A 24,985-nucleotide genomic window follows, 5' to 3' on the forward strand; every position below is an offset into this window, starting at 1 on the left:
CTCCTGTTCCCCATCCCAGTGCCCCCGTTCCCCATCCCAGTCCCCCGTTCCCATCCCAGTCCCCCGTTCCCCATCCCAGTGCCCCCAATACCCTGTTCTCCCATCCCAGTACCTCCTGTTCCCCATCCCAGTCCCCCCAGTCCCCCCGTTCCCCATCCCAGTGCCCCCAATACCCCGTTCCCATCCCAGTTCCCATATTTCCCCAGCCCATTCCCCCATGGCGGCCCGTTCCCGCACTACAACTCCCGGCGTGCTCCGCGGCGGGCCCTGCAGCCCCTCAGGCCCCGGCTCGCGACGAGGCCGCAGCGGCGGCTCCGCGGGGCCGGGCCATGGAGAGCCCCGGCGGCAGCGGCTCCCTGAGGGGCGACATCGGTGCGTGGGCAGCGGGCCGGGCCGGGCACACCGCGGGCAGCGGCGGGAACGGGGCTGGGAGCGGGGCCGGCCGGGAATAGGCGGGAGCTGCGCGGGGCGGCGGGTGCGGGGGTTGCGGGGTGGGTTTGGGGATCGCGGGGTGGGTTTGGTGGTTACAGTGTGATTTTGGGTGTTACAGAGTGCTCTGCGGGTTTAAGGATGGGTTTTGGGGATTGCGGGACGGTTTTGGGGGCTGCAGGACGATTTTGGGGTGCAGGATGTGATTTGAGGTGTTAAAGAGGGGTTTGGGGGTACAGGATGGGCTCTGGGGGTTGCAGGGCGGTTTGGGCAGCGAGTGGCCTCTGGCAAGGAAAGGGATGAGAGGATGCTCGGGACAGCGTCAGGACACGGCAACGATCCTTGCTCCTCCCTAATTCCCGGGGAACGATCCTTGTTCCACCTCCCTAATTCCCGGGGAACGATCCCTGTTCTTCCCTAATTCCCGGGGAACGATCCTTGTTCCACCTCCCCAATTCCCGGGGAACGATCCCTGTTCTTCCCGAATTCCCGGGGAACGATCCTTCTTCTTCCCTAATTCCGGGGAACGATCCTTGTTCCTCCCTAAATCCCCGCGTGCGGTGTTGTGGGGCTGTGGGATCGGGATGTTCCCACCTTGGAGCCGCGGTGCCCAAATCCCAGCGGCTGCTCCCGGGTCACCCCCGGGGCTCGTGTCCCGATTCCCGGGGCAGGGACACCTCCCACCGTCCCAGGCTGCTCCAGCCCCAGCGTCCAACCTTGGCCATTGCAGGGATCAGGGGCAGCCCCAGCTGCTCTGGGAATCCCTTCCCAAAATCCCACCCCAGGCTCCCTCTCCAGGGAATTCCCTCCATTCCCAGCTCTCCCAGCCTGGCATTGGATCCATCCCCACCCCGACTCCTCTCCAGGAAGGGATTTTGGGCTCTGGGGGCTTCACTGGCAATCTCAGCACTCCAGGAAGGGTCTCCCTTCCCTTTGCCATCCCCAACTTCCATAAAAATCCCTGGGGATGGATTCTGAGTGTCCCAAATCCCAGAATGGTTTGGGTGGGAAGGGCCCTTCAAGCCCATCCCATTCCAATGCCACCATCCCAGGCTGCTCCAGCCTGGCCTTGGGCACTGCAGGGATCAGGGGCAGCCCCAGCTGCTCTGGCAATGCCAGCCCAGGCAGGAATTCCTCATTGCCAAGATGCCACCCATGGCTGCAGGTGACATTGTCACCTCATGGTGCCACATGAGCTGGAATTGCCCCGTGCTGGCTGCTGAGCTGAGGTCTTGGAGGTGGGAACTTCTTTTTGCAAGCTCCATGGACTTTTGGGATGGGATTTTTGGGTTAGGCCGAGTTTATCCTTCATCCCAGCTCTCCTTGTTCCTGCAGGAATCCGAAGTCTGGGAAGGGATTTTTGAGTTGGGCTGAGTTTTAGCTTGATCCCAGCTCTTTTCCCATGCTCCTCCAGGAATCCAGATCTCCATGGATATTTTCTCCAAAATTTGAATTTTCAGGAGAAACACATACATGAAAAATCCATATATGAAAAATCCTTCTATTCTCACTGGGCAGGATGCAACAATTGTAGTTTATATGGAATTACTGCCATGGATTTTCCAGCTCCATCATTCCAAACCAAAATGGATTTAGGGAATTTCATCCTCCTGCAGGGGCAAAATTGGGTTTCTCCAAAATTGCTATTTTCTCTAAAACTGATATATTCTCCCAAATGAATATTTTCTCCCAAATTGGTATTTTCCCCTAAACTGATATTTTCTCCCAAATGGTTATTTTCTCCCAGACTGGTATTTTCTCCAAAATTGCTGTTTTCTCCCAAATGGATATTTTCTCCCAAACTGGTAATTTTCTCCCAAACTGGTATATCCTCCCAAATGGGTATTTTTTCCCCATTTGGATATTTTCTCCCAAATTGGTATCTTCTCCCAAATTGGTATATTCACCCAAACTGATGCATTCTCCCAAATGGATATTTTCTCTCAAATGGATATTTTCTCCCAAACTGGTATATTCTCCAAAATTGCTATTTTTCCCTAGTGAATATTTTCTCCCAGACCGTTAATTTCCACAAGACCAGCATGGCTTTTTCCATCCCCGCAGCGACCAAGGCCAGGGCGGATTTTTACATTACGGAGTGAAGTCACCGCGGAACAGAAATGACCAAAAATACAATTTCACATTTTTTTCCCCCTAAAAAAAAAAAAAGAAAAAAAAAAAAAAAAGGAATTTACTAAAATCTCCCCCCATTTCGCAGGTTTCTGGGCAGACCGGACGCCGGTGCACGAGGCCGCGCGCCGCGGGGAGATCGCGCAGCTGCGGCAGCTGATCGAGAGCGGGGCCTGCGTCAACGCCGTCACCTACGACTCCATCACACCCCTGCACGAGGCCAGCCTGCGCGGGCAGGCCCAGTGCGTGCAGCTGCTGCTGGAGGCGGGGGCACAGGTGGGACTGCTCTGGTCCCGCTGGGAACGGCACTGGGGGTGCTGGGAGCTGCCTGAGGGGCTGGGAATGGGCTGGAGGGGCTGGGGGAGCTGGGAAGGGCCTGGAGAACCAGGAGGGGCTGAGGGAGCTGGGAAGGGTCTGGAGAACCAGGAGGGGCTGGGGGAGCTGGGAAGGGTCTGGAGAACCAGGAGGGGCTGAGGGAGCTGGGAAGGGTCTGGAGAACCAGGAGGGGCTGAGGGAGCTGGGAAGGGCCTGGAGAACCAGGAGGGGCTGAGGGAGCTGGGAAGGGTCTGGAGAACCAGGAGGGGCTGAGGGAGCTGGGAAGGGCCTGGAGAACCAGGAGGGGCTGGGGGAGGTGGGAAGGGTCTGGAGAACCAGGAGGGGTTGAGGGAGCTGGGAAGGGTCTGGAGAACCAGGAGGGGCTGAGGGAGCTGGGAAGGGTCTGGAGAACCAGGAGGGGCTGAGGGAGCTGGGAAGGGTCTGGAGAACCAGGAGGGGCTGAGGGAGCTGGGAAGGGCCTGGAGAACCAGGAGGGGCTGGGGGAGCTGGGCAGGGGCTGAGCCTGGAGCAAAGGAGGCTCAGGGGCCCTTGTGGCTCTGCACAAGTCCCTGCCAGGAGGGCACAGCCCTGCTTTTAACCTGCTTTCCCCTTCTTTTAACTTGCTTTTCCCCGATTTTCCCTGCTTTCCCCTACTTTTAACGTCCTTTTAACCTGCTTTCCCCTGTTTTTCCTTACTTTTAACCTGCTTTTCCCTACTTTTAACCTGCTTTTCCTTACTTTTAACCTCCTTTTCCCTGCTTTTAACCTCCTTTTAACCTGCTTTTCCCCTACTTTCCCCTGCTTTTCACCTGCTTTTAACCTGCTTTTCCCCACTTTTAAACTGCTTCTAACCTGCTTTCAACCCACTTCTCCCTACTTTTAACCTGCTTTTAACCTGTTTTTCCTGCTTTTCCCTGCTTTTAACCTTCTTTTCCCTACTTTTTCCTACTTCTAACCTGCTTTTTCTTACTTTTAACCTGCTTTTCCCTACTTTTAACCTGTTTTTAACCTGCTTTTCTCCTACTTTTAACCTGCTTTTCCCTGCTTTTCACTTGCTTTTCCTTACTTTTAACCTGCTTTCCCTTGCTTTTCGCTACTTTTAACCCACTTTTAACCTGCTTTTCCTTACTTTTAACCTGCTTTTCCCTGCTTTTCCTTACTTTTAACCTGCTTTTAACCTGTTTTTCCCTACTTTTAAACTGCTTCTAACCTGCTTTCAACCCACTTTTCCCTACTTTGAACCTGCTTTTCCCCTACTTTTAACTTGCCTTTCCCCTACTTTTCCCTACTTTTTAACCTGTTTTCCCCTGGTTTTCCCTGTTTGTTTTTAACCTGTTTTCCTCCGTTTTCCCCCTATTTTTAACCTGTTTTCCCTGTTTCTCCCCTGTTTTCCCCTGTTTTTAACCTGTTTTTCCCTTGTTTTTAACCTGTTTTCCCCTGTTTTTTCCCCGTTTTTAACCCGTTTTCCCTGTTTTTAACCTGTTTTTCCCTGTTTCCCCGTTTTTAACCTGTTTTTAACCTTTCCCCTATTTTTAACCTGTTTCCCTCTGTTTTTCCTAATTTTTAACCTTTTTCCCCTGTTTTTCCCTGTTTTTCCCCTGTTTTCCCCTGTTTTTAACCTGTTTTTAACCTGTTTTTCCCGTTTTTCCCTATTTTTAACCTGTTTTCCCCTATTTTTTCCCTGTTTTTAACCTGTTTTTCCCGTCTTTCCCTGTTATTCCCATTTTCTCCTGTTTTTAACCTGTTTTTAACCTGTTTTTCCCTGTTTTTCCCTGTTTTTAACCCGTTTTTCCCTATTTTTAACCTGTTTTCCCCTATTTTTTCCCTGTTTTTAACCTGTTTTTCCCCTGTCTTTCCCTGTTTTTCCCGTTTTTCCCTGTTTTTAACCCATTTTTCCCTGTTTTTAACCTGTTCTCCCCTATTTTTCCCTGTTTTTAACTGTTTTTCCCCTGTCTTTCCCTGTTTTTCCCATTTTCCCCTGGTTTTAGTCTGTTTTTCCCCTGCTTTTCCCTGTTTTTAACCCATTTTCCCCTGTTTTTAACCCGTTTTCCCGTTTTTAACCCGTTTTCCCCTGTTTTCCCGTTTTCCCCTATTTTTAACCTGTTTTTCCTGTTTTCCCTGTTTCTAACCTGTTTTTCCCGTTTTTAACCTGTTTTTCCCGTCTTTCCCTGTTTTTCCCATTTTCCCCTGTTTTTCCCTGTTTCTAACCCGTTTTCCCCTATTTTTAACCTGTTTTTCCCGTTTTCCCTGTTTCTAACCCGTTTTCCCCATTTTTAACATGTTTTTCCCGTCTTTCCGTTTTTCCCATTTCCCGTTTTTAACCTGTTTTTCCCGTTTTCCCATTTTTCCCGTTTCTAACCCGTTTTCCCCTATTTTTAACCTGTTTTCCCCGTTTTCCCGTTTTTCCCCTGTTTCTAACCCATTTTCCCCTATTTTTAACCTGTTTTTCCCATTTTCCCCTATTTTTAACCCGTTTTCCCCTATTTTTAACCTGTTTTTCCTGTTTTCCCTGTTTCTAACCCGTTTTCCCTGTTTTCCCCGTTTCTAACCCGTTTTCCCCTATTTTTAACCTGTTTTTCCCCTGTTTTCCCTGTTTCTAACCCGTTTTCCCCCGTTTTCCCTGTTTTTCCCATTTCCCCCTGTTTTTAACCTGTTTTTCCCGTTTTCCCCTATTTTTAACCCGTTTTCCCGTTTTTCCCGTTTCTAACCCGTTTTCCCCTATTTTTAACCTGTTTTTGCCCTGCTTTTTCCCTGTTTCTAACCCGTTTTTCCCTGTTTTTAACCTGTTTTCCCCTGTTTTCCCTGTTTTTCCCATTTCCCCCTGTTTTTAACCTGTTTTTCCCCTGTTTCCCCCTATTTTTAACCCGTTTTCCCGTTTTTCCCCTGTTTCTAACCCGTTTTCCCCTATTTTTAACCTGTTTTACCCCTGCTTTTTCCCTGTTTCTAACCCGTTTTTCCCTGTTTTTAACCTGTTTTTCCCGTCTTTCCCTGTTTTTCCCATTTCCCCCTGTTTTTAACCTGTTTTTCCCCTGTTTTCCCCTATTTTTAACCCGTTTTCCCGTTTTCCCCGTTTCTAACCCGTTTTCCCCTATTTTTAACCTGTTTTTCCCCTGTTTTCCCTGTTTCTAACCCGTTTTCCCCTGTTTTCCCTGTTTTTCCCATTTCCCCCTGTTTTTAACCTGTTTTTCCCCTGTTTTCCCCTATTTTTAACCCGTTTTCCCGTTTTTCCCCTGTTTCTAACCCGTTTTCCCCTATTTTTAACCTGTTTTTCCCCTGCTTTTTCCCTGTTTCTAACCCGTTTTTCCCTGTTTTTAACCTGTTTTTCCCGTCTTTCCCTGTTTTTCCCATTTCCCCCTGTTTTTAACCTGTTTTTCCCCTGTTTTCCCCTATTTTTAACCCGTTTTCCCGTTTTTCCCCTGTTTCTAACCCGTTTTCCCCTATTTTTAACCTGTTTTACCCCTGCTTTTTCCCTGTTTCTAACCCGTTTTTCCCTGTTTTTAACCTGTTTTTCCCGTCTTTCCCTGTTTTTCCCATTACCCCCTGTTTTTAACCTGTTTTTCCCCTGTTTTCCCCTATTTTTAACCCGTTTTCCTGTTTTTCCCCTGTTTCTAACCCGTTTTCCCCTATTTTTAACCTGTTTTTCCCCTGTTTTCCCTGTTTCTAACCCGTTTTCCCCCGTTTTCCCTGTTTTTCCCATTTCCCCCTGTTTTTAACCTGTTTTTCCCCTGTTTTCCCCTATTTTTAACCCGTTTTCCCGTTTTTCCCCTGTTTCTAACCCGTTTTCCCCTATTTTTAACCCGTTTTCCCCTGTTTTCCCTGTTTCTAACCCGTTTTCGCCCCGTTTCCCCCGTTAGGTGGACGCGCGGAACATCGACGGCAGCACGCCGCTGTGCGACGCGTGCGCCTCGGGCAGCATCGAGTGCGTGCGGGTGCTGCTGTCGCACGGCGCCAAGGTGAACCCGCCGCTGTACACGGCCTCGCCCCTGCACGAGGCCTGCATGAACGGTGACCGGGGCATTCGGGGCATTCGGGGCTGGCATTGCGGGGGCGTTCCGGGGCCGATTCCGGGGTTATCCCAGGGCAGTGCCGGGGGCATTCCAGGGTCATTCCGGGGCAATTTGTGGGTCATTCCAAGGTCATTCCACGGCAGTTCCAAGGCAATTCCAGGGTAATTTCAGGGTTATTCCAGGGCAATTCCAAGGTCATTCCAGGGCAGGAGAATTCCAGGGTCATTTCAGGGCAATTCCTGCGTCATTCGAGGGTTATTCCAGGGTTATTCCAGGGCAATTCCTGGGAAAATCCATGGCCATTCCAGGGCAATTCCTGGGTCATTCCAGGAGAATTCCAGCATCATTAGTTCCAGGGTCATTCGAGGGCAATTCCAGGCTCATTCCAGGGTCATTTCAGGGTTATTCCAGGGCAATTCCAAGGTCATTCCAGGGCAGGAGAATTCCAGGGTCATTTCAGGGCAATTCCTGCGTCATTCCAGGGGAATTCCAGGGCAGTTCCTCGCCATTCCAGGGCCACTCCAGGGGAATTCCAGGGCTGTTCTTGGGCCATTGCAGGAGAATTCCAGGGTCATTCAAGGGCCATTCCTGGGCCATTGCAGGGTCATTCCAGGGTTATTCCAGGCTGGTTTCCAGTTTTCATTGGAAATTCCCAGTTTCCAGCAGGAATTCCTGGTTTTCAGCAGGAATTCCCAGTTTTCAGTGTGGTGAATTCCCAGTTCCCGTTGGCCATTCCCAGTTTCCATTGCCCATTCCCAGTTTCCATTGGCCATTCCCGGTTTCCATTGGCCATTCCCAGTTCCTGTTGGCCATTCCCAGTTTCCATTGGCCATTCCCGGTTCCCAGTGCCCATTCCCAGTTCCCGTTGGCCATTCCCGGTTCCCGTTGGCCATTCCCGGTTCCCAGTGCCCATTCCCGGTTCCCATTGCCCATTCCCGGTTCCCATTGGCCATTCCCAGTTTCCATTGCCATTCCCAGTTCCCATTGGCCATTCCCAGTTCCCGTTGGCCATTCCCAGTTCCCGTTGGCCATTCCCAGTTCCCGTTGGCCATTCCCTGTTCCCAGTGCCCATTCCCAGTTGCCTTGGCCATTCCCAGTTCCCGTTGGCCATTCCCAGTTCCCGTTGGCCATTCCCGGTTCCCAGTGCCCATTCCCAGTTCCCAGTGCCCATTCCCAGTTCCCATTGGCCATTCCCAGTTCCCAGTGCCCATTCCCAGTTCCCGTTGGCCATTCCCGGTTCCCGTTGGCCATTCCCGGTTCCCAGTGCCCATTCCCGGTTCCCATTGGCCATTCCCAGTTTCCATTGCCATTCCCAGTTCCCGTTGGCCATTCCCGGTTCCCAGTGCCCATTCCCAGTTCCCGTTGGCCATTCCCGTTTCCATTGGATTTCCCGTGTTTCCCGTGGCAGGCAGCCCCGAGTGCGTGCAGCTCCTGATCGAGGTGGGTGCCAACCTGGAGGCCCACGACTGCCACTTCGGGACCCCCCTGCACGTGGCCTGTGCCCGGGAGCACCTGGACTGTGCCAAGCTGCTGCTGCAGGCAGGTACGGCCCCGATCCGCCCGGAGAGACTCGGGAATGCCCTGGGGAGCGGCTCCTGCTCACACAGCTCTGCTCCATTGCTGGTCCCATTGCTGGTCCCATTGCTGATCCCATTGCTGATCCCATTGCTGATCCCATTGCTGATCCCATTGCTGGTCCTGTTCTCCCTGTACACACCCCTCTGATCCATTGCTGGTCCCATTCCTGATCCCATTGCTGATCCCATTGCCGATTCCATTCCTGATGCCATTCTTGATCCCATTCCTGATCCCGTTCTTCCCTGCACAGACCCCTCTGGTCCCATTCCTGATGCCATTCCTGATCCCGTTCTTCCCTGCACAGAACCCTGTGATCCCATTTCTGGTCCCATGTCTGGTCCCATTCCTGATGCCATTCTTGATCCTGTTCTTCCCCAAAAAGAACCCTCTGATCCCATTCCTGATCCCATTCCTGATCCATTCCTCATCCCATTCCTGATCCTGTTTTTCCCTGCACAGACCCCTCTGGTCCCATTTCTGATGCCATTCCTAATCCCATTGCTGATCCCATTGCTGATCCCATTCCTGGTCCCATTCCTGATCCCATTCCTGGTCCCATTCCTGATCCCATTTCTGATGCTATTCCTGATCCAATTATTCCCTGCACAGACCCCTCTGGTCCCATTCCTGATGCTATTCCTGATCCCGTTCTTCCCTGCACAGAACCCTGTGATCCCATTTCTGGTCCCATTTCTGGTCCCATTCCTGATCCCATTCTTGATCCATTCCTGATCCTGTTTTTCCCTGCACAGACCCCTCTGGTCCCATTTCTGATGCCATTCCTGATGCTATTCCTGATCCAATTATTCCCTGCACAGACCCCTCTGGTCCCATTTCTGATGCCATTCCTAATCCCATTGCTGATCCCATTGCTGATCCCGTTCCTGATCCCATTCCTGGTCCCGTTCCTGATCCCATTCCTGATCCATTCCTGATCCTGTTTTTCCCTGCACAGACCCCTCTGGTCCCATTTCTGATGCCATTCCTAATCCCATTGCTGATCCCATTGCTGATCCCATTCCTGGTCCCATTCCTGATCCCATTCCTGGTCCCGTTCCTGATCCCATTCCTGATGCTATTCCTGATCCAATTATTCCCTGCACAGACTCCTCTGGTCCCACTCCCATTCCCATTTCTGATCCCTTTTCTCTGGCTAAATCCACCTTTCCCTGCCTCAATCTCCCTTTCCCTGGTTAAATCCCCTTTTCCCCCCCGTCTTTCCTTTCCCTGCCCGTATTCATCCCGTTCCCCCCCGGAACATCCCCCAGGAGCCAACGTGAACGCGGCCAAGCTGCACGAGACGGCGCTGCACCACGCGGCCAAGGTGAGGAACGTGGACCTGGTGGAGCTGCTGGTGGAGTTTGGGGGCAACATCTACGCCCGGGACAACCGGGGCAAGAAACCCTCGGACTACACCTGGAGCAGCAGCCCCGCGGCCAAGTGCTTCGAGTTCTATGAGAGTGAGTGCGGGAACGCCCTTTTGGTTGGCAATTCGGACATCTAATCACCTTTGTCCTGGAAATTCAGCCATCAAATCCCCTTTTCATTGGGAATTTGGCCATCAAATCCCCTTTGTCCTGGGATTTTGGCCATCAAAAATCCCCTTTTTCTTGGGAATTTGGCCATCAAATCCCCTTTCGGATCCCATTTTTGTCCCATGTTCCCATTTCTCCTGTTTCTGATCCCATTTCAGATCCCATATTACCATTTCTGATCCCGTTTCTGATCCCATTTCTGATCCCATGTTTCCCTTTCCAATCCCATGTTCCCATTTCTTATCCCATTTCTGATCCTGTTTCTGATCCCATTTCTGATCCCATTTTTATCCCATTTCTGATCCCACGTTCCTATTCCTGATCTTATTTTCCCATTTCTGATCCCGTTTTTATCCCATTTCTGATCCCACATTCCCATTTCTGACCCCATTCCTGATCCCACATTCCCATTTCTGACCCCATTCCTGATCCCACATTCCCATTTCTGACCCCATTCCTGATCCCATATTCCCATTTCTGATCCTGTTTCTGATCCCATTTCTGATCCCACGTTCCTATTCCTGATCTTATTTTCCCATTTCTGATCCCGTTTTTATCCCATTTCTGATCCCACATTCCCATTTCTGACCCCATTCCTGATCCCATATTCCCATTTCTGACCCCATTCCTGATCCCACATTCCCATTTCTGATCCCACATTCCCATTTCTGACCCCATTCCTGATCCCACATTCCCATTTCTGATCCCACATTCCCATTTCTGACCCCATTCCTGATCCCACATTCCCATTTCTGACCCCATTCCTGATCCCACATTCCCATTTCTGATCCTGTTTCTGATCCCATTTCTGATCCCACATTCCCATTTCTGACCCCATTCCTGATCCCACATTCCCATTTCTGATCCTGTTTCTGATCCCATTTCTGATCCCATTTTTATCCCATTTCTGATCCCATGTTCCTATTCCTGATCTTATTTTCCCATTTCTGATCCCGTTTTTATCCCATTTCTGATCCCACATTCCCATTTCTGACCCCATTCCTGATCCCACATTCCCATTTCTGACCCCATTCCTGATCCCATATTCCCATTTCTGACCCCATTCCTGATCCCACATTCCCATTTCTGACCCCATTCCTGATCCCATATTCTCATTTCTGACCCCATTCCTGATCCCACATTCCCATTTCTGATCCCATATTCCCATTTCTGACCCCATTTCTGATCCCACATTCCCATTTCTGACCCCATTCCTGATCCCACATTCCCATTTCTGATCCCACATTCCCATTTCTGATCCCACATTCCCATTTCTGACCCCATTTCTGATCCCACATTCCCATTTCTGACCCCATTCCTGATCCCACATTCCCATTTCTGACCCCATTCCCGATCCCATATTCCCATTTCCGATCCCATTTTTCCCATTTCCCCCCAGCGCTGAGCCTGCTGCAGCTGTGCCGGGTTTCGGTGCGCAGAGCCACTGGCCAGCAGGGCCTGCACAACATCTCTGATCCCATATTCGCATCTCTGACACCATTTCTAACCCCACATTCCCATTTCTGACCCCATTTCTGATCCCACATTCCCATTTCTGACCCCATTTCTGATCCCACATTCCCATTTCTGACCCCATTTCTGATCCCATTTTCCCCATTTTTGCCCCCAGAGACGCCGCTGAGCCTGCTGCAGCTGTGCCGGGTGTCGGTGCGCAGAGCCGCCGGCCGCCGGGGCCTGCACGAGATCTCCAAGCTCCAGATCCCCCCTCGGCTCATCCGGTACCTGTCCTACAACTGACAGAGCCAGGAAACCCTGGAAAACCCCGGGAAAACCCGGGACAAACCCCGGGACAAACCCCACAGCCTCGGAGGAATTCTCCTGCTCTTCTACCTCCCCCCAAATCCCCGCGTTAATTTAATTCCAGGCACTGCTGTAAATAGGAATTGTCGCGAGCTCCTCTTTTCTGTGAGTTTTCTTGGCGTGGCCCAGGTGGAATTTCAGCCTCTCCCAGGTGGCATTCCCTGATTTTCCTGGATTTCCTCTGGGGGATCCAGTCAGGGGGAAAGGAAATGGGATAACTGTGGAGTGGGAATCATTCCAGCTGGGAATTCCGTGCTCTGGAGCCCCTCTGATCCCTTTTTGTGCCATTTTTTCCTGCACAGACCCCTCTGATCCCAATTTTCCCATTTTTATCCCATTTTTCCTGCACAGACCCTTCTGATCCCATTTCTGATCCCAATTTTCCCTGCAGGGACCCCTCTGATCCCAATTTTCACATTTTGATCCCATTTTTCCCTACACAGACCCCTCTGATCCCATTTCTGATCTCAACTTTCCCATTTTGATCCCATTTTTCCCTGCACAGACCCCTCTTATCCCAATTTTCCCATTTTTATCCCATTTTTCCTGCACAGACCCTTCTGATCCCATTTCTGATCCCATTTTTCCCTGCACAGACCCCTCTTATCCCAATTTTCCCATTTTTATCCCATTTTTCCTTGCACAGACCCCTCTGATCCCCTTTTAGTCCCTTTTCTCACATTTTTATCCTGGTTTTCCCATTTTGATCCCATTTTTCCCTGCACAGACCCCTCTGATCCCTTTTCTGACCCAAATTTTCCCATTTTGATCCCATTTTTCCCTGCAGGGATCATCCATCCCCTTTGGGTGATCCAGCCTGGAATGACCCAGGATCCCTTTCCCTGCTGCCTGCAGGGGACAGGGAGGGGAAATCCTTGGATTCCCAAATCCTTGGATGTGGATGGGATTCCCACCCTTGGGAATAACTCCAGTGACAGCTGTGAGCTCTGCTGGGGGAAAATTAATCCCTGTTCATTCATTCATTCATTCATTCATTCATTCATTCATTCATTCATTCATTCATTCATTCCCTGAATTAACAATTCCCTAAATGAATTCCCTAAATTAACAATTTCCCTAAATGACCCGGTTCAGGGCTAATTAGAGGCTCTGCACCTCGTTCATTCAGGGAATTTTTGGGGTTTTCCAGGAGCATCCAGAGGCTTTGGATCAACACCAGGAATGAGGAGAGGCCAGGCTGGGATTGGCTGTGTCCCATTCCCATTCCTATTCCTGTTCCCATTCCCAGTCCCATCCCCAATCCCACTCCCATTCCCGTTCCCAGTCCCATTCCCCTTCTCAGTCCCCTTCCCAATCCCATTCCCAATCCCATTCCCATCCCCATTCCCAATCCTATCCCATTCCCAATCCCATTCCTAATCCCATTCCCAGTCCCATTCCCAGTCCCATCCCATCCCCATCCCAGTTCCATTCCCATCCCCATTCCCAATCCCAATCCCATCCCCATCCCAATCCCCATCCCAATCCCCATCCCAATCCCAATCCCAATCCCAATCCCCATCCCATCCCATTCCCAATCCCATTCCCATCCCCATTCCCAATCCCATTCCCAATCCAAATCCCATCCCCATTCCCAATCCCATTCCCAATCCCATTCCCATCCCATTCCCAATCCCATTCCCAATCCCATCCCCATCCCAATCCCAATCCCAATCCCATCCCATCCCCATTCCCAATCCCAATCCCATTCCCACATCCCAGGACATTCCCAATCCCAGATTTTGTTCCCCCTCTCTGGGGATCCCATGGGATACAGCAGGACTGGGTTCTGCCTGGAAGAAAATTTGGGAATTTTGGGATTGATTTTCCCATTTGGAACTCTTTTCCCAATGCCAGCTTGGGGTTGGGAATCCAGGGATTGGGATTGGGATTCCAGGGATTGGGGTTGGGATTCCAGGGATTGGGATTGGGATTCCAGGGATTGGGGTTGGGGTTGGGATTCCAGGGATTGGGGTTGGGAATCCAGGGATTGGGATTGGAATTCCAGGGTTTGGGGTTGGGATTCCAGGGATTGGGGTTGGGATTCCAGGGATTGGGATTGGGATTTCAGGGATTTGGGGTTGGGATTCCAGGGATTGGGGTTGGGATTCCAGGGATTGGGCTTGGGGTTGGGATTCCAGGGATTGGGGTTGGGATTCCAGGGATTGGGATTGGAATTCCAGGGTTTGGAGTTGGGATTCCAGGGATTGGGGTTGGGAATCCAGGGATTGGGATTGGGATTTCAGGGATTTGGGGTTGGGATTCCAGGGATTGGGGTTGGGATTCCAGGGATTGGGCTTGGGGTTGGGATTCCAGGGATTGGGGTTGGGAATCCAGGGATTGGGATTGGAATTCCAGGGTTTGGGGTTGGGATTCCAGGGATTGGGGTTGGGATTCCAGGGATTGGGATTGGGATTTCAGGGATTTGGGGTTGGGATTCCAGGGATTGGGGTTGGGATTCCAGGGATTGGGCTTGGGGTTGGGATTCCAGGGATTGGGGTTGGGATTCCAGGGATTGGGATTGGGATTCCAGGGCTTGGGGTTGGGAATCCAGGGATTGGGGTTGGGGTTGGGATTCCAGGGATTGGGGTTGGGATTCCAGGGATTTGGGGTTGGGATTCCAGGGATTTGGGCTGGGATTCCAGGGATTTGGGGTTGGGATTCCAGGGATTGGGGTTGGGATTCCAGGCCTGAATCCCAGCTGGAATTCCTGGAATTCCTGGGGCACCTGGAGCTTTCTGAGCTGGGATTCTCCTCCCCCTTCCAAGTTTTCCATTTTTCCCAACAATCCTGGAAAATCCCAGAGTTTTCCCCACAAGAACAAATTCCTCCCAAATCCTGGGATCCAGGCTGGGAATGCTGAATGCACTTTATGGGGTTTTAGTTTGAATTTTCATTTATTTGTTCATTTATTTATTCCTCCCTCCCCCTTTTTTATCCCCCAAATCCCAATCCCTGCTGTTCCCATCCCGAGGTTTGGGCTGGGATCCCCAGAAATGTGAAATTGTGGGAGCTCAGGGAAGCCCCAGGGGGGTTTTGTGGGATTCATCCCTGGGGATGGCAGGGAAAGCTTTTGTGGGACAGCTTAGGGATCCCAAATCCCTTTCTAGGATCCCACATCTCTTTTTAGGGATCCCAAATCCCTTTTCAGAATCCCAAATTTATTTTTAGGATCCCAGATCCCTCTGGGGGGATCCCAAGTCCCTGTTTTGGATCCCAAATCACTTCCTAGGATCCCAAATCCCTTTTCAAGCATCCAAGTCCCTTTTTAGGGATCCCAAATCTCTTTTTAGGATCCCAGATCCCTTTTCAAGGATCCAAATCTCGTTTTAGAATCCCAAATCCCCTTTAGGGATCCCAAATCTCTTTTCAGGATCCCAGATCCCTTTTCAAGGATCCAAATCTCGTTTTAGAATCCCAAATCCCTTTTCAGGGGCTCAAATCCCTTTTTAGGGTTCCCAAATCCCTTTTGAGGATCCCAAATCCCCTTTAGGGATCCCAAATCCCTTTTTAGCATCCCAAACCCCTTTTGAGGATCCCAAGTCCCTATTTAGAATCCCAAATCCCCTTTAGGGATCTCAAATCTCTATTTAGGATCCCAGATCCCTCTGGGGGGATCCCAAGTTCCTATTTTGGATCCCAAATCACTTCCTAGGATCCCAAATCCCTTTTCAAGCATCCAAATCCCTTTTTAGGGATCCCAAATCTCTTTTTAGGATCCCAGATCCCTTTTCAAGGATCCAAATCTCGTTTTAGAATCCCAAATCCCTTTTCAGGGGCTCAAATCCCTTTTGAGGATCCCAAATCCCCTTTAGGGATCCCAAATCCCTTTTTAGCATCCCAAATCCCCTTTAGGGATCCCAAATCCCTATTTAGAATCCCAAATCCCCTTTTGAGGATCCCAAGTCCCTATTTAGAATCCCAAATCCCCTTTAGGGATCTCAAATCTCTATTTAGGATCCCAGATCCCTCTGGGGGGATCCCAAGTTCCTGTTTTGGATCCCAAATCACTTCCTAGGATCCCAAATCCCTTTTCAAGCATCCAAGTCCCTTTTTAGGGATCCCAAATCTCTTTTTAGGATCCCAGATCCCTTTTCAAGGATCCAAATCTCGTTTTAGAATCCCAAATCCCCTTTAGGTATCCCAAATCCCTTTTTAGGATCCCAAATCCCTTTTGAGGATCCCAAGTCCCTATTTAGAATCCCAAATCCCCTTTAGGGATCCCAAATCCCTTTTTAGCATCCCAAATCCCATTTTATGGTTCCCAAATCCCTTTTTAGGTGATTTTTCCAGCCCTGCCCACACCAGTACAATAATGGAATTCCCAAATCCAAATTTCCCTTGGAAAAGCAAAAAGGTTCCTTGGAGAACCCACAGGAAATTCCCCAAGCCCGAGGACTCCGTCCTCATTTCCCTGATTTTGGAGCCTTCCTGGGGAATCCCAAACTTTGGGGTTTTGTCTCAAATCCATTGGAGGAATTCCTGCTGCTGGGATTTGGGAGAGCTTCAGGAATTCCAGCTGGGAAAACTGGGAATGGCATTGGGGCTGTGAACGCTCCTGATCCATGAATTGCTGGGAATAATCCCATTAATTCCATTATTTATCCCATTAATCCCATTTTTTCCCATATATTCAATTTATTCCATTTATCTCATTACTTAAATTTTTCTAATTTATCCCATTTTTCCCATATATTCAATTTATTCAATTTATCCCATTTAGTCCATTTATCCCATTTCCTCAGTTTATCCCATTTCTTCAATTTTTCCCATTAATTAAATTTATCCCATTTATCCCATTTATTCCATTTATCCCATTAATCCCATTTATTCAATTTGTCCCATATATTCAATTTATGCCATTTATCCCATTTATTCCATTTATCCCATTAATTCCTTTTATCCCATTTATCCCATTAATTAAATTTTTATCATTAATCCCATTAATCCCAATTCCAAACCAATCCCAGTTTATTTAATCCCAGAATTTTTGGGGATATTCCCTGGGTTTTTGGGATCACCTGGATCTCCTCTGGATCAGGTTTGGGATGAAAACCCAAATCCAAGCACCCCAATCCCTCATGGATCTCAGGGTCTGGGGACGTTCCTGGGGATTTGTGGGATTTGGGATTTCTGGGAATGCCAGAAGCAGCTGAACCCTGGAATAATGGGAACGAAGCCCTGCACTGTTGATTTTGGGGTCCCTTTGGAAAATCCCTTCCCCCTTAATTCCCAAATCCAGGCCTGGACCCATCCCAGATCCCACCAGGCCATTCCTGCTTTGTCCTCCCCTTCCCAGCTTCCAAACCCAGAAAATTTGGGATAATTCCCCTTCCCTGGGGGTTTGCTGTGCATGCAGCAGGGCAGGGAGTGATCCAAATTCTGATCCCATTTTTATCCCCTTTCTGATCCCCTGTTCCTGCTGTTATCCCATTTCTGATCCCCTTTTTCCCATTTCTGATCCCCCTTTCCTGGTTCTATCCCATTTCTGATCCCATTTTCCCCATTTCTGATCCCATTTTTCCCCTTTCTGATCCCCTTTTCCTGCTGTTATCCCATTTCTGATCCCCCTTTTCCCATTTCTGATCCCTTTTTCCCCCCATTTCTGATCCCCTTTTCCTGGTTCTATCCCATTTCTGATCCCATTTTCCTGCTGTTATCCCATTTCTGATCCCGTTTTTATCCCATTTCTGATCCCATTTTTCCCATTTCTGATCCCATTTTTTCCCCATTTCTGATCCCATTTTTTCCCCATTTCTGATCCCATTTTTCCCATTTCTGACCCCATTTTTTCCCCATTTCTGATCCCATTTTCCAGCTGTTATCCCATTTCTGATCCCATTTTTTCCCCATTTCTGATCCCATTTTCCCCCATTTCTGATCCCATTTTTCCCCATTTCTGATCCCATTTTTCCTGTTTCGGATCCTGTGATCCCGTTTTGATCCCGTTTCTGATCCCAAATCCCAATTCTGATCCCAAATCCCAATTCTGATCCCTCCCATTTCCCGCTTTGGGAATTTGCCTCCATCCATGGGAATCTTTGGGATTTCTCCTGGCTGCAATTTGGGCTGGAGAAGGGGAGCTGGATCCTGGCAGCTTTTCCCAAAAATTAAATTTATCTGGGATTGGATTGGAGCCATTCCTTGGGAAACTGGAAAATTTCACTCCTGGATCCCCTGGCTGAGGGAAATCCCTGTGGGGTTTGTGCTGCAGCTTCCCAAATCCCTGGAAAAATCTGGGAAAAGGGGAAATTCCCATAAAAAACAGGATTGGGATTCCTGATTTCACCTTCAGGGCTCTTGGAGTGAGGGGAGAAAATTCCCAGGAGTTTTCCTGAGCTTTGCACCCCTCAGCTCCTCTGGAATGGGGCAGGAGCAAAGCTGGAATTGTGTCCCACCTGAATTTTGGGAATAAATCCACCCAAACACCCAAATCTGGAGGATTTTCCTGAGTTTTTCCGCGCCCTCCTTTTCCCAGGAAAATCCAGGGTGATCCTGCAGAGCTTTGGGTGCCCATCCCAAACTTTTGGGTGGATTTGGGGAGTGTGGAGAAAACCCCAGGAGCAGCAGGTCGTGGTTTGAGCCCCAAATTCGACATTTTGGGGTTACAAAGCAAAGCCCAGGGGGGATCAAACCCCACGGATTTGTTGGGATTTCTGGAAAATTGGGGGAATCCTGTGGCTGTTCCCAGGAGGGATCAAACCCCACGGATTTCTTGGGATTCCAAAATTGGAAAATTGGATTTCTTGGGATTCCCAAATTGGAAAATTGGATTTCTTGGGATTCCAAAATTGGAAAATGGGAGGAATCCTTTGGCTGTTCCCAGGAGGGATCAAATGCCATGGATTTCTTGGGATTCCAAAATGGGAAAAGTGGATTTCTTGGGATTCCAAAATGGGAAAATTTGGTTTCTTGGGATTCCAGAATTGGAAAATTGGATTTCTTGGGATTCCCAAATTGGAAACTTGGGTGAATCCTTTGGCTGTTCCCACCCCTCCTGCACATCACAAAATCCTTGGATCCTAAAAAACCCAAACTCCCTCACTTTGAGATGGATCCTGAGCTTTTGGTGGTGCCCTAAAACCGAAATCCCGGATTTTCCATGGATTCAGGAACTTGGGAGGTGCTGGAAAGGGCAGGAACTCCTCAGAGTTGGGAATTTGGGCACCTGGGATTTATTCCCGATTAAAGGGAATCGGGGAAGGGGAGAGGCTGGGGCTGCCCCTGATCCCTGGAATGGCCAAGGAAGGATTGGAGAAATCTGGGATGGTGGCATTGGAATGGGATGGGCTTGAAGGGCCCTTCCCACCCAAACCATTCTGGGATTTGGGACACTCAGAATCCATCCCCAGGGATTTTTATGGAAGTTGGGGATGGCAAAGGGAAGGGAGACCCTTCCTGGAGTGCTGAGATTGCCAGTGAAGCCCCCAGACCCCAAAATCCCTTCCTGGAGAGGAGTCGGGGTGGGGATGGATCCAATGCCAGGCTGGGAGAGCTGGGAATGGAGGGAATTCCCTGGAGAGGGAGCCTGGGGTGGGATTTTGGGAAGGGATTCCCAGAGCAGCTGGGGCTGCCCCTGATCCCTGCAACGGCCAAGGTTGGGCACTGGGATCAGGAATTGTCCCTGCCCTTGGAATGGGGCTGGAATTGGAGGATCCTGAAGGTCCCTTCCCACCCAACCCATTCCATGATTCCATAAAACCCCACAATGTCCATCCCCTTCCCAAAACCTTTCATTCCTCATTTTCCATAGAAAACCTGGGAAGGAAATCTGGGACTGGGGAATCTCCCTGAGAAATCCTGAGCTCTGGGAGGAATCAGAGGTGGAAAAATCCCAAAAAACTGGGAGGGAAACGATGCTGGGAAAAACGGGAAAATCCCTTTTTTATTTTCCCCTTAAGGAATCCTCTCCGCCCACTCCTTATCCCGGAGCCGCCCGGGATGTCCCTCGTCCCCGGATGGGGAAGAGCCGCCCGGGGCTTTTGGAGGAGGAAATTTTGGGAGGAATCGTGGCTCAAATTCCCACAGTTCCCACACGAACCCTCTGAAACCCTCAGGATTGGGATCGGGAGCCTCTCCCCGGCGCGGCGCCGCTGGGCGGAGCTGCTGCCCCCGGAAAGCTCCGGGAACGGCAATGCCCGAGCGGCCGGGAGTGCCCGCCACCCAACCCGGGACTTCTGCTGCCCGGATCCCAAATCCCTCCGATCCCAAATTCCCTTCGATCCCAAATCCCTCTGATCCCAAATCCCTCCGATCCCAAATGTCTCCGATCCCAAATCCCTCTGATCCCAATTCCTCTGATCCCAAATCCCTCCGATCCCAAATCCCTCCGATCCCAAATGCCTCCGATCCCAATTCCTCTGATCCCAAATTCCCTTCGATCCCAAATCCCTCTGATCCCAAATCCCTCTGACCCCAAATCCCTCTGACCCCAAATCCCTCTGATCCCAAATCCCTCCGATCCCAAATGCCTCCGATCCCAAATCCCTCTGATCCCAATTCCTCTGATCCCAATTCCTCTGATCCCAAATCCCTCCGATCCCAAATCCCTCTGATCCCAATTCCTCTGATCCCAAATTCCTCTGATCCCAAATTCCTCCGATCCCAAATCCCTCTGATCCCAAATCCCTCTGACCCCAAATCCCTCTGACCCCAAATTCCCTTTGATCCCAAATCCCTCTGATCCCAAATCCCTCCGATCCCAATTCCTCTGATCCCAAATCCCTCCGATCCCAAATCCCTCTGATCCCAAATCCCTCTGATCCCAAATCCCTCTGATCCCAAATTCCCTTCGATCCCAAATCCCTCTGATCCCAAATTCCTCTGATCCCAAATTCCCTTTGATCCCAGCAAATCCCAGTCCCAAACACGGATCCCGCTAATCCCGGAGTTGGGAATTCCGATTAGTTTTTGATTTTTGGGAATAACACATCCAGAGGGTTCAGTTCCCACCTCCAGACTCCCAATTCTCCCGGTCCCAAAAGGAATTCCGGATCTGAAATAAAATTCCCTCTGCTCTCGGCTCAGGGCAGGCGCGTTTTTAAGGAGAAAAACTGGAATTTCGGGAAAACTTGGAATGGGAGGGAATGGGGGAACGGGGAAGGCTGTGCATCTGGATGGGCTGAAAATCGGGAAAAACGGGAAAATTGTTATTCCTTCTTTTCAGCTTATTTTATTTTATTTTATTTTATCTTATTTGTTATTTTATTTTATTTTATTTTTTAATCTTAATTTATATTATTTCATAATATTTTTATTATATTTTATATTTTATATTTTATATTTTATATTTTATATTTTATATTTTATATTATTATTTATTTTATATTATTTTCTATAATTTTATTTTTATTTTATTTATTATATTTTATTTTAATTTATTTTATATTATATTTTATTTTATTTATTATTTATTTTATTTTATTTTTATCTTATTTTATCCTTTTATTATTTTATTTTATTTTATTTTATTTTTTTAAATTTAATTTTTTTTTTTTTTAATTTATTTTTCTCCTTCCCAGAGCTTATTTGGGATCAGTTTGGGAATTCCAGGTGGGTTTTTCGAGGGAAAAGTGGAGCTGGGAATGGGGGGTGTGGGAATTTTAGTTGTTCATCCCTGGGCTGTTTCTGGAGCAGCAGCTCCATCCTCCTGCTTATCCCGGAGGGAAAAAAGAGAGAAAATATTCCCAAATCCCTCCGTGGTGCGGCGGGCTGAGCTCCTGTTCCCATAAATCCCCGTCTGTGGAATTCCCGTCTGTGGAATTCCTGTTTGTGGAATTCCTGTCTGTGAAATTCCCGTCTGTGGAATTCCTGTTTGTGGAATTCCATCTGTGGAATTCCTGTTTGTGGAATTCCCGTCTGTGGAATTCCTGTTTGTGGAATTCCCGTCTGTGGAATTCCATCTGTGGAATTCCTGTTTATGGAATTCCTGTCTGTGAAATTCCCGTCTGTGGAATTCCATCTGTGGAATTCCCGTCTGTGGAATTCCTGTTTGTGGAATTCCCATCTGTGGAATTCCCGTCTGTGGAATTCCCGTCTGTGAAATTCCCATCTGTGGAATTCCCGTCTGTGGAATTCCCGTCTGTGGAATTCCGTCTGTGGAATTCCCGGCAGCTCCAGCGGGGCTGGGACCCGAGGGCTGGGGTGTGACCCCTGTGGGACTCCCGGCGTTCCGGGAATTTGGGGGATTTGGAGAGGGTTTAGTGGGAATTCAGCCCTGCCGGTCCCTGATGGCCGCCCTATGGAACCTGCGGGTCCTGGTGCGGCTCCGGCGGGATTTGGGATCTTTCCCGACGTTCCCGAGCCCCTCGGGTGCCCCAGGCTCCTTTTCCCGGTTCAGGAATTCCCTCCCGGCCGGGCTGGAGCCGCCTGTGCCCATCCCGGCTGCTGGAATCCATTCCCTGCTCGGAGTTCTGGATCTCGGGTTCCCAATTCCCCGGATTGATCCCGGGGAATGTTTTGGGAATTGAGGTTTGGGGACGCCCTGGGCAGGGAAGGGGAGAGGAGCCCTGTGGGGTGTGCCAGGATTGTCCCATCCCAGAGCCTCGTCCTTGTCCCCTGGTCCCCTCTCCGGTGCCACTCGTCCCCATCTCCTGTTTTCTTCAGCTCCCCCTTTCTTGTCCCCTTTTTCTCCTGTTCCCATTCGTCCCCAGCCCAAAGTCTTCTTGTCCCTTTGTCCCTTCTGATCCAGCTTTTCTCCATCTCTTGCTCCCACTTTTCCTTGTCCCCTGCTCTCTCCTGCTCCCACTTATCCCAAACCCCAAGACTTGTCCTCATCTCCTGGTCCCACCAGTCCCTTCTCCCGATCCAGCTTTTCTCCATCTCTTGCTCCATCTCTGTTTTTCCTTGTCCCCTGGTCCTACTGGTCCCCTCTCCTGGTGCCACTTGTCCCCATCTCCTGTTTTCTTCAGATCCCCTTTTTTGGTCTCATTTTCCTCCTGCTTGTCTTTATTCCCAGCCCAAAGTCTTGTCCTTGTCCCCTGGTCCTTTCCCCTGATCCAGCTTTTCTCCACCTCTTGTTCCCAAATTTTCCTTGTCCCCTGGTCCCCTTTCCTGGTGCCACTTGTCCCCATCTCCTGGTTTTCAGGTCCCCTTTTGTCATCTCTTTCTCCTCCTGTTCCCATTTATCCCCAGCCCAAAGTCGTGTCCCTGTCCCCCTGTCCCTTCTCCTGATCCAGCTTTTCTCCACCTGTTGCTCCTGCTTTTCCTTGTCCCCTCTCTTGTCCCCTGGTCTCTCCTGGTGTCACTTATCCCAAACCCCAAGACTCGTCCTTGTCCCCTCTCCTGGTGCCACTTGTCCCCATCTCCTGTTTTCTTCAGATCCCCTTTTTGGTCCCATTCTCCTCCTGTTCCCGTTCATCCCCAGCCCAAAGTCCTGTCCTTGTCCCCTTGTCCTTTCTCCTGCTCCCATGTGTCCTTATCCCACTGGTCCTTTCTCTTGATCCCTGGAAAACCAGGGAGGAAAATCCCTTTAAAACAGGTTACAAAAACACCCCTGGAAACGGAACCATTTCTTTTTTCCATGTTTTGGTCACATTTTCCCCTCTCCTGGTCCCTCCTGTCCCCTCCCTTGCCCCCAGCTCTGCTCCCCTTTATTTCCCTCTCCCCATCCCATTTGTCCCCTCTCCTTCTCCCCATTCCCATCTCCCTGTCCTGCTTGTCCCCTCTCCTCATCCCCTGAATTCCAGGAGGGATTAATGCCAAAAAAACCCAAATTTGGAGATAAACCCAAATCAGGGATTTTCCCCCAAAGCTTTCCCCATGTGGTACAACCTCAGCCCCAGTGTTGGAATTGGCACCAAATTCTTCCCTTCTCCATCATTTTGGCCATCCCTGGATGATGCTTCCCACATTTCCCCGTGCCTGATTTTGGGATGATTTGTGTGGTTTTTTCACTTCTCCCACAGACGGGATTGTCTCCTTCCACAAAAAAACCCCAAAAGTGGAAAACCAGGGTGAAAAATCCCTTTAAAGCAGGTTAAACAAAAACACCCCAGGGAAACGGGACCATTTCTTTTTTCCAAAGCAAACATTGGAAAAATGAGTTTATAAATGGAATTTTGGGCTTTTTGTGCAGAACCTGCCTTGATTTCCCAGCCCAGCTCCCCTCACCCACCAACCTGCAGCAATCCTGCTTCCCAAGTTTTTCCAGACTTTTTGAACCATTTTCCCAGACTTCTGGAGTAATTTTTCCAGACTTTTGGAGCCATTTTTCCAGACTTTTGGAGCTGTTTTCCCAGACTTTTGGAGTCATTTTTCCAGACTTTTTGAGCCGTTTTTCCAGACTTTTTGAGCCGTTTTTCCAGACTTTTGGAGCCGTTTTCCCAGACTTTTCTCTGGCAGCCGGAGGTGCAGGGGCCTCCCCTTCCCGCAGACATTTCCCAGGCACCACGTCATGTTTGCTCGGGGCAGAGTCACTGCTGGGGAGGGGGCAGGGAGCTCGGATCCACAGGGCTTGGAAAGGGGAAAAATGGGGGAAAACTGGGGAAAAAATCCTGCTTTTCCTCCGGGAAAACCCTGGGAGGTCTGGGGGTTGTTTTCCCAAGTTTAATTAATTGTGGTTTTCAAGCCTCGTTGTTGAAAGGGGATGGGAACGTCTCGGGTTGCTGAAATTAAAGGGAATGGGGAGAATTTGGGATTTATCCCACAGGGTTGGAGCAAACATCTCTGGTCCTTTAGGATGAGGGGGCTCCTGAGCTGCTTTTTTTCCTTAAAAGTTCAATTTTAGGGCAAAAACAGTGTCCAGGTGAGCAGGGAAAGGGGAGCAATGGGGGCAGAGCTGGATTTGTGTTTTTGAGCGGTCCTGGAGCCCTCAGTGGATTTTTTGGTTGGAAAATACCTGGAAAAGTGGTGGGAGGTTGTCCGTGGTGGAGGGGGAGCAGCTGGATCCAGGAGATTTCCCCTCCAGCCACATCCCAAGGGATGCCCCAGTCACATCCCATTCCAGTGATCCCATGTCCCACCCTAAACCCACCCCAGGTCCCATCCCAGGGGTTCCTCATGGCCCAATCCATGGATCCCAGCGCAGATCCCATCCCAGGTGATCCCTGCTCCAGGTCCCACACTGGATGATCTCACATGACCCCTATCCCAACTCCTGCACGGGATGATCCTCCAGGATCCACTCCAGGTTATCCCTAACTCCAGATGATCCCCCAGATCCCATCCCAG

At 49.8% G+C, this 24,985-nt stretch overlaps 1 protein-coding gene across 1 annotated transcript; it reads left to right on the top strand.

Moving 5' to 3' along the window:
- The first annotated feature begins 294 nt into the window (after positions 1 to 294).
- Positions 295 to 11,892, top strand: ASB13 (ankyrin repeat and SOCS box containing 13). Its single transcript, XM_059472870.1, has 6 exons — positions 295 to 372; positions 2,648 to 2,835; positions 6,729 to 6,879; positions 8,290 to 8,424; positions 9,728 to 9,919; positions 11,625 to 11,892. Exons 1-6 carry the CDS (start codon positions 330 to 332, stop codon positions 11,750 to 11,752), a joined length of 837 nt encoding a protein of 278 aa, XP_059328853.1. The 5' UTR covers positions 295 to 329; the 3' UTR covers positions 11,753 to 11,892.
- The last annotated feature ends 13,093 nt before the right edge of the window (positions 11,893 to 24,985 follow it).

Source organism: Ammospiza nelsoni, chromosome 5 (assembly GCF_027579445.1).
Source record: "Ammospiza nelsoni isolate bAmmNel1 chromosome 5, bAmmNel1.pri, whole genome shotgun sequence".
In the NCBI taxonomy this organism is placed as follows: Eukaryota; Metazoa; Chordata; class Aves; order Passeriformes; family Passerellidae; genus Ammospiza; species Ammospiza nelsoni.